The following is a 12759-nucleotide window of genomic DNA, read 5'->3' as shown; positions in this document are numbered from 1 at the left end:
CATGTCCTAGCTCTGATTGAACGAGTGTGCTAAAAACAGCAGTGTTGACATGGCAGCATAAGCAGTGGCTTGGGCTAGCTTCCAGAGTACAGTCCTGTACGGGATCCTAGGTATGTACTTCAGGCAGCTAAACTGAGCCACCACGTGAGCCACAGCGGCCACACTTAGGCCTGGTCTGCATTACCAAGTTAGGTCGATGTATGCCTTGCATCAACCTAGTTGTGTGTGTGTCTCTACACTGAGGGCTCTGTCTACACTACAGTGTTTTGCTGATGCAAGTTACGTTAGCATACAGCCGCTGCAGTTAGCATATTGCTTGTGTGCATGCAGACTTGGCTCCTTGCACTGGCACTGTGTGTACCCATCAGGAGAGTTTGTGTCGATGTACAGTGCGGTGCTGCATTGTGGGTATTCAGTGAGCAACCCATCACTGTTCAGCACTCTGTCTTGGGCATAAGTGAGGTGGGCAGGGTGACTGGGAGCAAGGGTTCAACTTCCCATAAAGCAATGTTCTCCATCCCATAATTTTCACACCTGTTATCAATTTCCCACAAACCCATGTGGAACTTGTTGCTGTCTGCCATCTCTGACAGAAGCATGGAGCCTGCACAGCTCTGCACTATTGTTGTGAGCGTTGCAAGCACAGGAGGCCCAGTCCTCTGGTATTTGCAGAGCCGCAAAAACTGCAGGGAAGATGGCAATTTCTTGGAAGACAGACTGCCATGGGACATGAGAACCAATTCAAGGTGGTTGTTGGCATTCACAGAGTATCTGCAGATGGTGGAGTGCCGCTTCTACGATCAAGAAATGAGCACCGACTGGTGGGATCGCATCGTGATGCGGATTTGGGATGACAGGCAGTGGCTGCAGAACCTTTGGCTGTGCAGCGCCATACTCCTGGATCTGTGCACTGAACTCACCCCAACGATCCAACTCAGGGACACCTAAACTGGGAGTGACTCTGTGACAGGGTCTGAGACTCACCACCGCAGAGCTCAGGGAATTAGCTCTGTCTAGTGCAGAGTGCCCTCTGCTAGTGGTGTCCAATCCATCTCTCACCCTGCTGGCATTTGGGCCCACGTTGCTCCTCGCTTGGCGGTGTCCTCTTCAGGACACTGCCCTCTGGCAGTGCCCACTGCTCCAGCCTCACCCCCTTCCAGGCATTTGGTGTTATCAGTAGTCCACAATCTGCACGTGCTGTAGTGGCCGGCTGCAGCCTCTGAGTCTAGCCCCTTTGTCACAGGGGCCAGCCACAGCCTGTATCAGGCCACGCTCCTCCTCAGCCAGGTGTAGTACAAGGGGGAAAGGAGGGGGGACCCAGGCCCACCCACTACTCTGGGTCCCAACCCAGGGACCCTCTAGCAGCAGCCTCTCTGCCCTCCTTCTCTCCCCTTGTCAAACTATTGTCCCTGGGCTGCTTCCCCTTCGGCCCTGCACACCTGGTCAGCCCTCTGCAGCAAGGCCTGCAGCCTGGGGTTTTCCTTGGCCGGAGCTCCCCAGCGCCTTCTGCCCTTCCCCAGCACTGCTCTGTCCACAGTGCTACCTTTCTGCTTAGAAGCCAGTCCTCCTCCCTTCCCAGTCAGGGAGAGACTACACTGCTTCCTAGCTGGGCAGCCTTGATATAGGACCTTGCCCGGTCCTGATTGGCTGCCCCTCCCCCCACCCTGATTGGCTCTCCCCAGGCCTTCACTGATTGGATGCTGGTTCGCACAGCCTCTCTGGCCTGGTTCAGCCTATTTCTCAAGGGATGGGGCTCGGCCCCAGCACAGACTCTGATAGTGCAGAAGCAAGTGGCAATCACACTGTGGACACTTGCAATGGCGGATTGCTACCTGTCCGTGGGAGTCATTTTGGAGTGAGAAAATCCACAGTTAGGGCCGTTGTGATGCAGGTGTGCTGGACCATTAATAGTCTCCTGCAACGCAGGACTGTGACTTTCAGCAATGTGCAGGACATCATGGATGGAGCAATAGACAGTACACATATCCCTAGTTTGGACCCAGAGCACCTTGCCACAGGGTACATCGACAGAAAGGGTTAATTTTCTATGCTTATGCAAGTGCTGTTGGATCACTGGGGATTTACTTCATTGCCACCAATGCTGGCTGGTCAGGGAAGCTGCATGATGCTTCTCTTGTTCAGACAGCTACAAGCAGGGACCTTCTTTGCTAACTGGCAATGTTGAAATGCCAGTAGTGATCTTTGGGGGACACAACCTACTCCTTACGCCCTGGGCTCATGAAGCCGTGTACCAGCCATCTTGACAGCACCATGGAAAGATTTAACTACCAACTCAGCAGGTGCAGAATGACAGTCATGGTGGGAGGTGACAACTAGGGGTGTGTAGTCGGAGGGGATTTATTGTCACCTTGTTGTCACCTACCATCCCACAGCTACAACCCATACTTGACGAGGACCTGTGATGTGGGCTCTATTCACCATGGAACGGTGTCCCCTCCTGGTGGTTCTGGTGATTAGCTCTGCCAGGCCAATGCCCCTTCCTTCCATTGTCCACTGTCTCTTTCTCCCAGTCTGCAGCCCCTCTCTCGCTATAGGAGCTGCTGCTGCCTCTTTGTGACTCTGTCCTCCAGCCAGGTCACTCAGCGGTTTCCCCTTCCAGGGTAAAGTCCTTCAAAGTCTCTTCTGTTCAAGTGGCATCAGGCATTCCTCACATCCACTGCCCTGACCCTGTCACTCCTGCAGTGATCCAGGCAGTCTTCTAATTCATCGCCCCAAACAGTACCACTCTGCAGTGGTTTGTAGAGGAACCTGCCAAGGGCACTTTACCAATCAGTCAAGGTCTGCAGCTTCCCTGACCTTACTGATGTCACTTCTGGATTACTTCTTTCCTGCTTCTTCTCTTCCTTCTCCCTTACGTCAGAGGGCGGGACCCCCTGCCTCCTGGCTTCCTTTCCTTCCTGTGACTGGAGTGGTCTTAACGGGCCATTTCACCTTGAGTGGTTCCTTGAAATATGTGTTAACTACTTATACTAAACAATCTGTTGAACCTTGAATTTAGGTGTGACACTCAAGTTTCCCAGCCGTGAAGAAGAGATTATGTAAACTCGAAAGCTTGTCTCTCTCACCAACAGAAGTTGGTCCAATGAAAGATATTACCTCACCCACCCTGTCTCTCTAAAGCCCTTGTGTCTCTGGCTGTTCAAACTCTAATATCCTGGGACCATCACGGCTACAACAACACTGCACAAAGACAAGGGCTATTGGACAAACTCAACGAGGAGCTATACGGTGTAGGGAGGCTTTGAAAGAGCACTGTAACAGCAAGCCAAAGTAATGTGCTCTGGTGTACTGCACTCAACCTGGCGCTGCAGTTTGGGGGCCTGTTAGGAACCGTGTGATGCTTGCTGCACATCTGTGCATATGTCACCAACATTGCAGCTAATAATGTTGGCATGCTTGCTGTACATTTATGGTGACTACTCTGTGTGGCACTGGCCCTATGGGTTGTGAGTGTACAAGATCGCAACTTTCATTGCCACCAGGCATCGTGCCACTGCAGCATTTCAAATGTAGACAGGCCCTTATATTTTTGCTGTACTAAGGTGTTCAGAGCTAGAACATGTATGTCTACCCAGACCGGAATTACACCTCCCAACTGCAGTTTAGACATACCCTAAAACTATGAATGCATCCGATGAAGTGAGCTGTAGCTCACAAAAGCTTATGCTCAAATAAATTGGTTAGTCTCTAAGGTGCCACAAGTCCTCCTTTTCTTTTTCCTAAAACTGTGTTTTCACTGCAGTTAACTCAAGTTAACTCCTCTTGAATTAGCTTAGCTTGAGTGCAAAATAATTGCAAAATGACACTAGAACAGCACAAAATAATTGTATTAGTGATTGCATTAGCAGCTGATGAGTTTTGGTAACTTGAGCTGTCGCCTGTACCCCATCATGGGCCAGCCAACTTGAGTTAAAAGCATGCAGTCAGTTTTGGGGTTCTTGAGTATGTCCGCACGACAGTGTATAGAGTAGACATACCCAAGATGGTTTTGATCCAGCAAGCTCGAATAAGAATAGCAGTGAAGCCACAGCAGGTTGAGTGGCCGCAAGGGCTGCACAACCCCATCCAGGACCCTGGGTATGTATGTATTCAAGTGGCTAGCCTATGCTGCTGCGGATTCATTGCTACTGTGATTTGAGCCAGCTAGCTCAAAGCTATCTGGGGTACGTCTACATGTGCTGACTGCAGTGTAGAAGAAATACCCTTGGGGTTAGTGTACAGTGCAGCCAGGAGTGTGAGTTATCTGGTAGCTTTAATCTAGCTAATTCGCTAAAAATAGCAGTGAGGATATGGCAGCGTGGGCTGCACAAGCCTGCCTGACCCCCCAAGTTCAATATCTTCATTAATGATCTGGAGGATGGTGTGGATTGCACCCTCAGCAAGTTTGCGGATGACACTAAACTGGGAGGAGTGGTAGATACGCTGGAGGGTAGGGATAGGATACAGAGGGACCTAGACAAATTGGAGGATTGGGCCAAAAGAAATCTGATGAGGTTCAACAAGGAGAAGTGCAGAGTCCTGCACTTAGGACGGAAGAATCCAATGCACAGCTACAGACTAGGGACCGAATGGCTAGGCAGCAGTTCTGCAGAGAAGGACCTAGGGGTGACAGTGGACGAAAAGCTGGATATGAGTCAACAGTGTGCCCTTGTTGCCAAGAAGGCCAATGGCATTTTGGATTGTATAGGTAGGGGCATTGACAGCAGATCGAGGGACGTGATCGTTCCCCTCCTTTCGACATTGGTGAGGCCTCATCTGGAGTACTGTGTCCAGTTTTGGGCCCCACACTACAAGAAGGATGTGGAAAAATTGGAGAGAGTCCAGTGAAGGGCAACAAAAATGATTAGGGGTCTGGAACACATGACTTATGAGGAGAGGCTGAGGGAACTGGGATTGTTTAGTCTACGGAAGAGAAGAATGAGGGGGGATTTGATAGCTGCTTTTAACTACCTGAAAGGTGGATCCAAAGAGGATGGATCTAGACTATTCTCAGTGATAGCAGATGACAGGACAAGTAGTAATGGTCTCAAGTTGCAGTGGCGGAGATTTAGGTTGGATATTAGGAAAAACTTTTTCATTAGGAGGGTGGTGAAACACTGAAATGTGTTACCTAGGGAGGTGGTGGAATCCCCTTCCTTTGAAGTTTTTAAGGTCAGGCTTGACAAAGCCCTGGCTGGGATGATTTAGTTGGGGATTGGTCCTGCTCTGGGCAGGGGGTTGGACTAGATGACCTCCAGAGGTCCCTTCCAACCCTGATATTCTATGATTCTATGATTCTAAGCATGTACTTGCATTGCTAGCCCAAGCTGAAGCCCACGCTCTCACTGCTGTTTTTAGTGAGCTAGCTAGCTTAATGCCGGGACATCTGCATGTCCTGCAGCTGCAGCTCAGAGGTACCCGTGTGCCTACACAGCAAACGAAGATGTGATTGTAGCACAGGTAAGCATACCCGTGCAAGCTTTAATATAGCTAGCACAGCTACCAGTAGTAGTGTAGACATGGTGCCCAGGGCTTTGGCATAGGTCTTCTCATGCTACAAAAACTGTGGCAGCATAGGCTAGCCGCATGATTACGTCCCAGGGTCCTGGGTAGGCTTCTACCACATGTGCTGCCAGCCAAGCTGCTTTGGCTTCACTGTTATTTGTGATTCAAACTAGCTAGATCAAAGCCAGCTTAGCTATGTCTACCCATGCTGCAGTCACTCCTCTGATTGTAGAAAAACCCTTACTGGGGCAACACTCGAGTTAGCTCAGCCGTGAATACAAGCCCATAGTCAGACAGTTTTCAACAACCACATTGTTTTGTGATGTACATGAAAACCTGGCTGTATCTTTGCAATATTGCCAACTTCAAGCATTCAACGATCATAGAATTTCAAATCAAGTTCATGGTCTTCGTCCTTGTGCTCAGAGCACTCCATGGCCAGTATATCTAAAAGATCGACTAAAGCTCCAGGACAAAGATGGTGGCTGACAACACCACTCCTCTGGTACATGGGAGTTCTTAGCACTAAAACTCATCTGTGCAGGAGACCGCATGATCTGAGATTGTGGAATGAATACCCCCAGAAACTAAGAAGCATCACAAACCTCACTATCTTTCACTCCCAAGTGCAAGGCACTTTTCTTTGAGCTTGCCTTTTCAAACATAGATAGCAACAGGTATATTTATTAGCTCCCCACCACTCTCCCCAAAACCAAAACAACAACAAAACCCTTATCACAACAAGGCATGCCACTGCACATATTTCTGTGTCTGGGGAGAGGAAGAGAGAATAAACCACACATGACAGATGTGTAGTTGTGTTGCTTAATGCACAACTGGAAGGAGCTCAGATACTGCAGTGATGAGTGAGATTTAATATCCTACACTGAATAGAATAGACAGAATGTCACCAACATAACCAGCCTGTGAACTAGGCTAGGAATATAATTTGATATATTAACTTTGAATGTCTAGAAATACAACAAAGCTCAAAACTACTTTGAATTAAATAGATAACGTGCTTGAAAACCAAAGTGGGCTAGAACCCTTTCCCTAGTTTTAGCTGGGCATAGGAAGAGGCATGTGAGTTAAAGCAATGCTTGCGCAGGAAGTGTTCATTCTAATCACCATCAAGAACTGCAGTGGAATGTGATGGAAAATAGCAAACATATCCACACCTAATAATAACACTTTGCATTTCTGTAGCACCTTCCCTCCAAATGTCTCAGCTGACTTCAAGTCACTCAGGAATTGAGCCTCACAGGAGGCTTGAGTTAGATAAGTATTATCCCTCTTTTATGGTTTGGGTAACTGAGGCACAGAGAGTTTAGGTGGCACAGGAAGTCTGTGCAGAGCAAGGAATAGACCATAGGCCCTTGGTATCAGAATACCTAGCTACACTGGAGATATTCTCTGCTTGGTTTTAAAACCACTTCAGCTAAACTGAATTTAAAATTATTTAAAGAGATAGTATGGACTCAGTTTTAGGTGATTTAAGTTGGCTTGATCTATTTTTACTGAACGGGTTCCAAGACTGTATGAGGTTAGAAAATGCTTCCCGTGTAGACAGGGCCCCATGTGCATGTGTAAGTAGGAGGTGCGCTAAAAAATGGTTTCAACAACATGTATGAGCTGAGGAGCTAATGAAAGGGAGTGGAAGAAAGAACTAGCTTGGAAGAAACGGCTTCTGATTTTTTTCTGTAAATATTAAGATAATTAATATTTTTTTAATTCTAAATTAATTACATTTTTCTTTTACATTTACAGTCATATTTTGAAAACACTTGCGCTGGGTCAGATGCTTTCCTTGTTTATCTGTGGGACTGCTGTTGCAAGCCAGTATTTAGCAGAACACTACAAAGTGAACACTCCAATGCTACAAAGTTTTATCAACTATTGTTTGCTTCTTCTAGTTTATACGACTATGTTGGCATTTAGGAGAGGTATGTGAAATACTGTGGGAGGGATTTTGGTTCATAAAACTCTGTTTTCCTTGCATACTTTTCAGATTAATGCACTAAAACAGTGAGACATGCACTCTGTGAAGTATGGGCCAACTGAACACCATGAGAGATATGAGAGATATCATAAAAGTAGGGGTCCACTCCTGCACCCACTGACATCAATGGTAAAATGCCCAATGACTCCAGTAGAAGCAGGATTGTGCTGTAGAAGTGTGAATTCACCTGAATATTGTGGGGAGAGCAAAGGAGGTTTTATTTGTTTCATAATTAGTTAAAAAAACCCATTTTGTATATATTTTAAAGTATCAGTGATAGCATAGTGAGAAGCTGGCAATTTTATGGCTCTGACCCTGCCTTCAGATAAGCACGAGTGGACCCCTTTACTTGTACAGAACCCCACTGAAGTCTGTGGACCTAATTCTCAGTTACTGAATTCCTATACTTCTGGCAGGAATGAAGAGGGAGGATGTGATGGCAAAGGCAGCTTTAAGATACCTTTGCACTTCCTGTATTCGGGGCTATATAGGGCTATGCTCAGCCTTTTGAATAAATTAGAGCAGTCCTGAGGCTGCTGCTTTTCTTATTCATCTTCTCTTTAAAACAGCCCTAGTCTTGTCAGTTTCTTTTCAAATGGCAATCTTTCTATGCCTTTAATCATTTCTATTGCCTGTCTGTGGGCTGCGGTCTGTTTCTACTTTATCTTAATTCAGATGGGCCAACTAGAACCAAACACAGTAATATCAGATATACCTTAAAAAACATTCAGCATTCCTTTTGAAACAAACGTATATTGACTGAAGTTTTCTCTAACCAGGCAGTGACAACCTTTTGCAAATTCTGAAAAAGAAATGGTGGAAGTATATTCTGTTGGCGCTAGTGGATGTCGAAGCTAATTACACAATTGTAAAGGCTTACCAGTATACAACCCTAACGAGCGTTCAGGTATGGGTCCTTTTCCCTTTCTGATTTGCTGCTTTTAAATCCGTTTGAATCTGTTATTATCATGAGATTTTTATAGAACAAATATGGAACTGTTTTAAAATGGAAAAGATTGTTAATATATGGAGTCCTCTCTGCACTCTGGGGAGTGGAGCATGCTGTGCCATGAGTAATACTTCTGGGAAGCAGTGAACATTTGCTTGTGGTATCCAGTGCCAAGTCTCTTGAGTACAGCTCTTATTCGTTTGATAGAACGCGTTTTTAAGAGTTTGCTGACAACAGCTCCATTTCCTGGGTGGTGCAAAACAAGGATTTGGGCCAGATTGTGTCTCTCTGGCAAAGGCCTTTGTTGGGGGCAGGGTGGTGCTGTCCCTGCCCCAAGGAGCTCTGGGAAGCATTGTAACACAGTGGGGCACACCTGTTGCACGACACTTAGGTGGGTGCATTCTCATCCTCGGTCAACCAGTATTTCTGACCAGTGTGGAGTGGGAGCAGGGCCATCATCCCACCTGCCTCCTGTTCTTCTTCACCCTGTTTTGATGCGGCTTGTACCTGCATCAAAGGAGCACTGCAGGGAGCAGTCCCAGGACACAGGGGAGAGCAAGGACTGCAGCTGTGGCTGCCCCTTAATGTGAGGAGAATGGGAAGGTTCCTTTCACACCCTTCTGCTCGAGCAGCTGCACGGGAGTCAGCCACACCCTAAGGAGCTTCAGCAGAGACAGAGATTTGTGAGTGTGACTGAAAGCAACCCTGTATTCACACTTTATGCACCACTGTAATAATCTTAGTACTAAATAGGCCTGTGAGGTATCACGAGGCTTGTCAATAATATCATGGTGGTGAAATGTAAGGAGCAATATTATATGTAATATTATGAAATCCCCCTGTATGATATTATTAGCATACTTTCCAACCCACATAGCCCTGCCCAGGCAGAAGTTGTTAAACAGGCCTACCCTAAACAAAGGAATGTGTGACATGAGTAGTAAACAGGGTCCTCGGGACAGCAGGGGGAGGAAATGACAGGAGACAAAGCAAAATTTGCATTTCAGCAAACACAGGTGAGAAGGAAGATAATGGCGCCTTCTTCACCACCACATTCCCTGTCACCTTCTTTACAGTTTGATTAAACTTTGCTTTGGGATAACCTTCAGAAGTTCACTGGACTATACAAAAGAGGGGCCGAGAACCCCACGTTATATCTCTCTCCTTCACCTAAGGAGACAAAGTGTCCAAGGCCTTTGAGCCTCTGGGAGAGATCCTGACCAAGGAAAGGGTCAGTCATCATCTTTCTGGAAGACTGTGGGTGAGAAAGGCCATCTTAAACAAAGCCTGGACCCAAAATTTGCTAGATTAGGTTTTAGATTTTTAGATTTATGTTTTCACTTTCATCTCCTGTACTTGAATTCACTTAAAAATCCTATCTTCTTTTGTAATAAACTTGTTTTATTTTTTAAAATAAGCCAATCCAGTGCCGTGTATAAATTGAACTGTTTGGTAACTCCAGTTAAAGTAGCAAACTGTTGATTATTGACCCTTTACAGGGACAATAAACCTTTAATATTGGAACTGTCCAGGAGATACTCCTGGGGAAATGCTGTGCAACTGCAGTGCAGCAGAAAAATGCCCCCTGAATTCCCTTTGCTTCCTTGCAGAAAATGGTTTCTGCGGGGAAGCAAAGAGAAGCTGCACCAGTACTCACTCACCCCTTCCAGGCAGCTCAGATGCTCTGTTTGCGCTGGGCATGCCCCAGCAAACTAGAGACTGTTAATTCCAGCTGGGGGAGAGAGCGCGGGAAGAGGATGGAGAGAGAGTTCCCCTTCCCTTTCTCCCTTCCCTGCACGAAGCAGCAGGGGCTGGGTCAGATCAAGCCCCAGAAATTTACCCTGGCTGCAGGAAGCCCTGCACTGTGGTGGGGATCTGGCTCGGGGGCGGGGAGGGGTGTGTTCCAGGTGTGTGGCGGGGTGAGGCTCAGTGGCGGGGGCTGGGTGTGTGTGTGGGGGAAATGCACTGGGTTTAGGTGGACAGGGGAAGCAGCTCCCTGTACAGTGACCCTTCCCCCCACCCATGCACCCAGAACCCCCCTCTCCCTGAGCCTCCTCTGCATCAGGAGCCCCTCGCACCCAGAACCCCCCCATTGATTTGTCCAAGCTCCCACCCTGCCGAGCTTCACCCTCTGCATCAGGAGCTCCCCAGACCCCCCCACCAAGACCCACTCCCCCAGTCCCCCACCCAAACCCTAACCACCTTCACCTGGAGTCCCCTACAGAGTCCCATTCCTCCTGCACCCAGAACCCCTACCAAGCTGCCCACACCCAGATTGCGCCACACAGAACCCTGGAACTCTTGAGGTAATTCTGCACCAAAAAATTTAAAAAATTAAAATTCTGCAAAGTTCTGCATATTTTAATTGTCAAAATAACACACAAACACAATAACAATATAATCACACCATTTTCAATTATTTTGGTAACTTATTTCAAAATACTTGTCAGCAAATAGTTGAAAATGGTGTGATTATATTGTGTTATTTTGACACATACAATGTGCAGAATTTTGCAGAATTTTAAAATATTATGCATAGAATATTTAATTTTTTGTCACAGAATATTAATTTTTTTGGTGCAGAATTTCCTCAGGAGTAAAGAGGCAGTGCAGAACAGACATTTCTGGGAAATTTTGGGACTGGGACTGTGTTGGGATCCACCCTGCAAGTAGTAACCAAGGGTGAGGGAAGCCAAAGTGTGACTGGTGTGTTGCTGACAGGCTGCTGGGGTCAGAGTTGCTGGACCAGGGGTGTAGCTATACACAGATACTCGGGGTGAGACGTGCATACTGTTTGGCTGTTTGTGTGCAGCCCAGGTTGGGAGCTACAACAGCAAAGCACTTTGAGGCATCCAAGGTTGCAGGGGCCGTGGTGACACAGCCCCTCACTGGTGTGGCCTGCATCTGGGAATATGACCGTGAATGAGCCAGGCGGGGAGAAAGAGGTGTTTAAAATACAGAGAGAGGCCCGAGCCATAACGTTTAGCCCTATTTCTGGTGCTGAATTTCCCCAAGGCCCTGGTCACTGCTGGAGACAGGCTACTTGACAAAATGGCCCAGTGGGCTGCCCCCTTAAAGCAAGTTCAGGATCCTCTGTGCATCAGTGAATCGATGGAGCTTGAGATCAGCCTCATGATTCTTCTCAGTGGGAAACTTCCACTCAGTGGGAAACTTCCACATGCTTTCAACAATGGAAAAGCAAAACTATTTTCTTTAGTTTAGCAGATGTTTGTACTGCCAAGGAAGGATCTTGTAGATTTTTACAGCGATAACATTGAGATGGCAACTGCTATTTCCTGGTAGATAAAGAAAAAAGGATTTTGGTGCACATGTGCAATGGTTTATCCTGCCACAGTTCAGACAATGCCAGTGGAAATTAGAATTGTAACAAGGACATGTTTTAATTTCATGCCATCGTCTAGCTGAGCTGATAACGGAAACAAGTTGTTTGACCATATACTTCACAGCACAAAATATGCAATATTGAAAGAAAGATCGCTTTATATTAAGGGCCCATTTATAAATGGTTTCTGAATAATTATAGATGTTATCAACATGTTATAGACAAGAGTATTATCTATTATAGATATTTATAAGCACATTAGTTGAAGGTGTTATAATGGTTATAAGCAACCTATTGACCTGTTGGGATCTCTGAATCTGTAATAATTGACTAACCATTTATTAAAACATCTATTAGCTGTTTATAAATGAAACCTCAGTATAAAGTGTGGCCAAAACTGAGCTGAGACAGAACATCTGGTAAATCAAATTGGAGGGTCATTTTTGTCCTCCCGATAAAAAAGGAGGGCAGAATTGAACAGCAACAGAGAGTTTGCTGAGGTGCTAGTAGCAATAACTCCAAACGTCAATTGCCTACTTCCCCACAGGTGTCTTAGAGTGCTATAGTATGAACCCTTATTCTTATAAGTAATCCCAGTGACATCAGTTGGCCAGATTCACTGCTATACTTCAGCTGCTTTGCCCTTCTCCGATTATGGTGCTAGAAGATGATATCTTATACTAGAGGGCTCTATAATCTAGTAGAAAAAGACATAATAAGATCCAGTTGAAGTTGGAAAAATTCAAACTGGAAATAAGATTTTTTTTTTAACTGAGGGTGATTAACCACTGAAACATTACCAAGAAAAATTACCCATCCTTTGGATGTTTAAATCAAGATTGGAACTCTTTCTAAAAGATGTGTTCTAGCTCAACTACAAGTTATTGGAGTTATTGGGCTAGATGTTGGAAACACTGGCTAAAATTCTATGGAGGTCAGAATAGATCATCCCATGGTCCCTTC

The 12759-nt window shown here is 46.2% G+C and overlaps 1 protein-coding gene across 1 annotated transcript in view; it reads left to right on the top strand.

Annotated features, from left to right (window-relative positions):
* Positions 1 to 12759, top strand: part of SLC35F2 (solute carrier family 35 member F2) — a 34016-nt gene that overhangs the window by 4619 nt on the left and 16638 nt on the right. The window contains exons 2-3 of the mRNA XM_084610366.1: positions 7273 to 7448; positions 8284 to 8411. Coding sequence (XP_084466492.1) covers positions 7273 to 7448; positions 8284 to 8411 — 304 coding nt within the window. The remainder of the gene's footprint in view (positions 1 to 7272; positions 7449 to 8283; positions 8412 to 12759) is intronic.

The sequence above is a fragment of the Lepidochelys olivacea genome, assembly GCF_965140295.1.
Source record: "Lepidochelys olivacea isolate rLepOli2 genome assembly, chromosome: 1".
NCBI lineage: Eukaryota > Metazoa > Chordata > Testudines > Cheloniidae > Lepidochelys > Lepidochelys olivacea.
The sequence above is the reverse complement of the archived record's forward strand: the minus strand, read 5'-3'. Positions and strand labels throughout refer to the sequence as shown.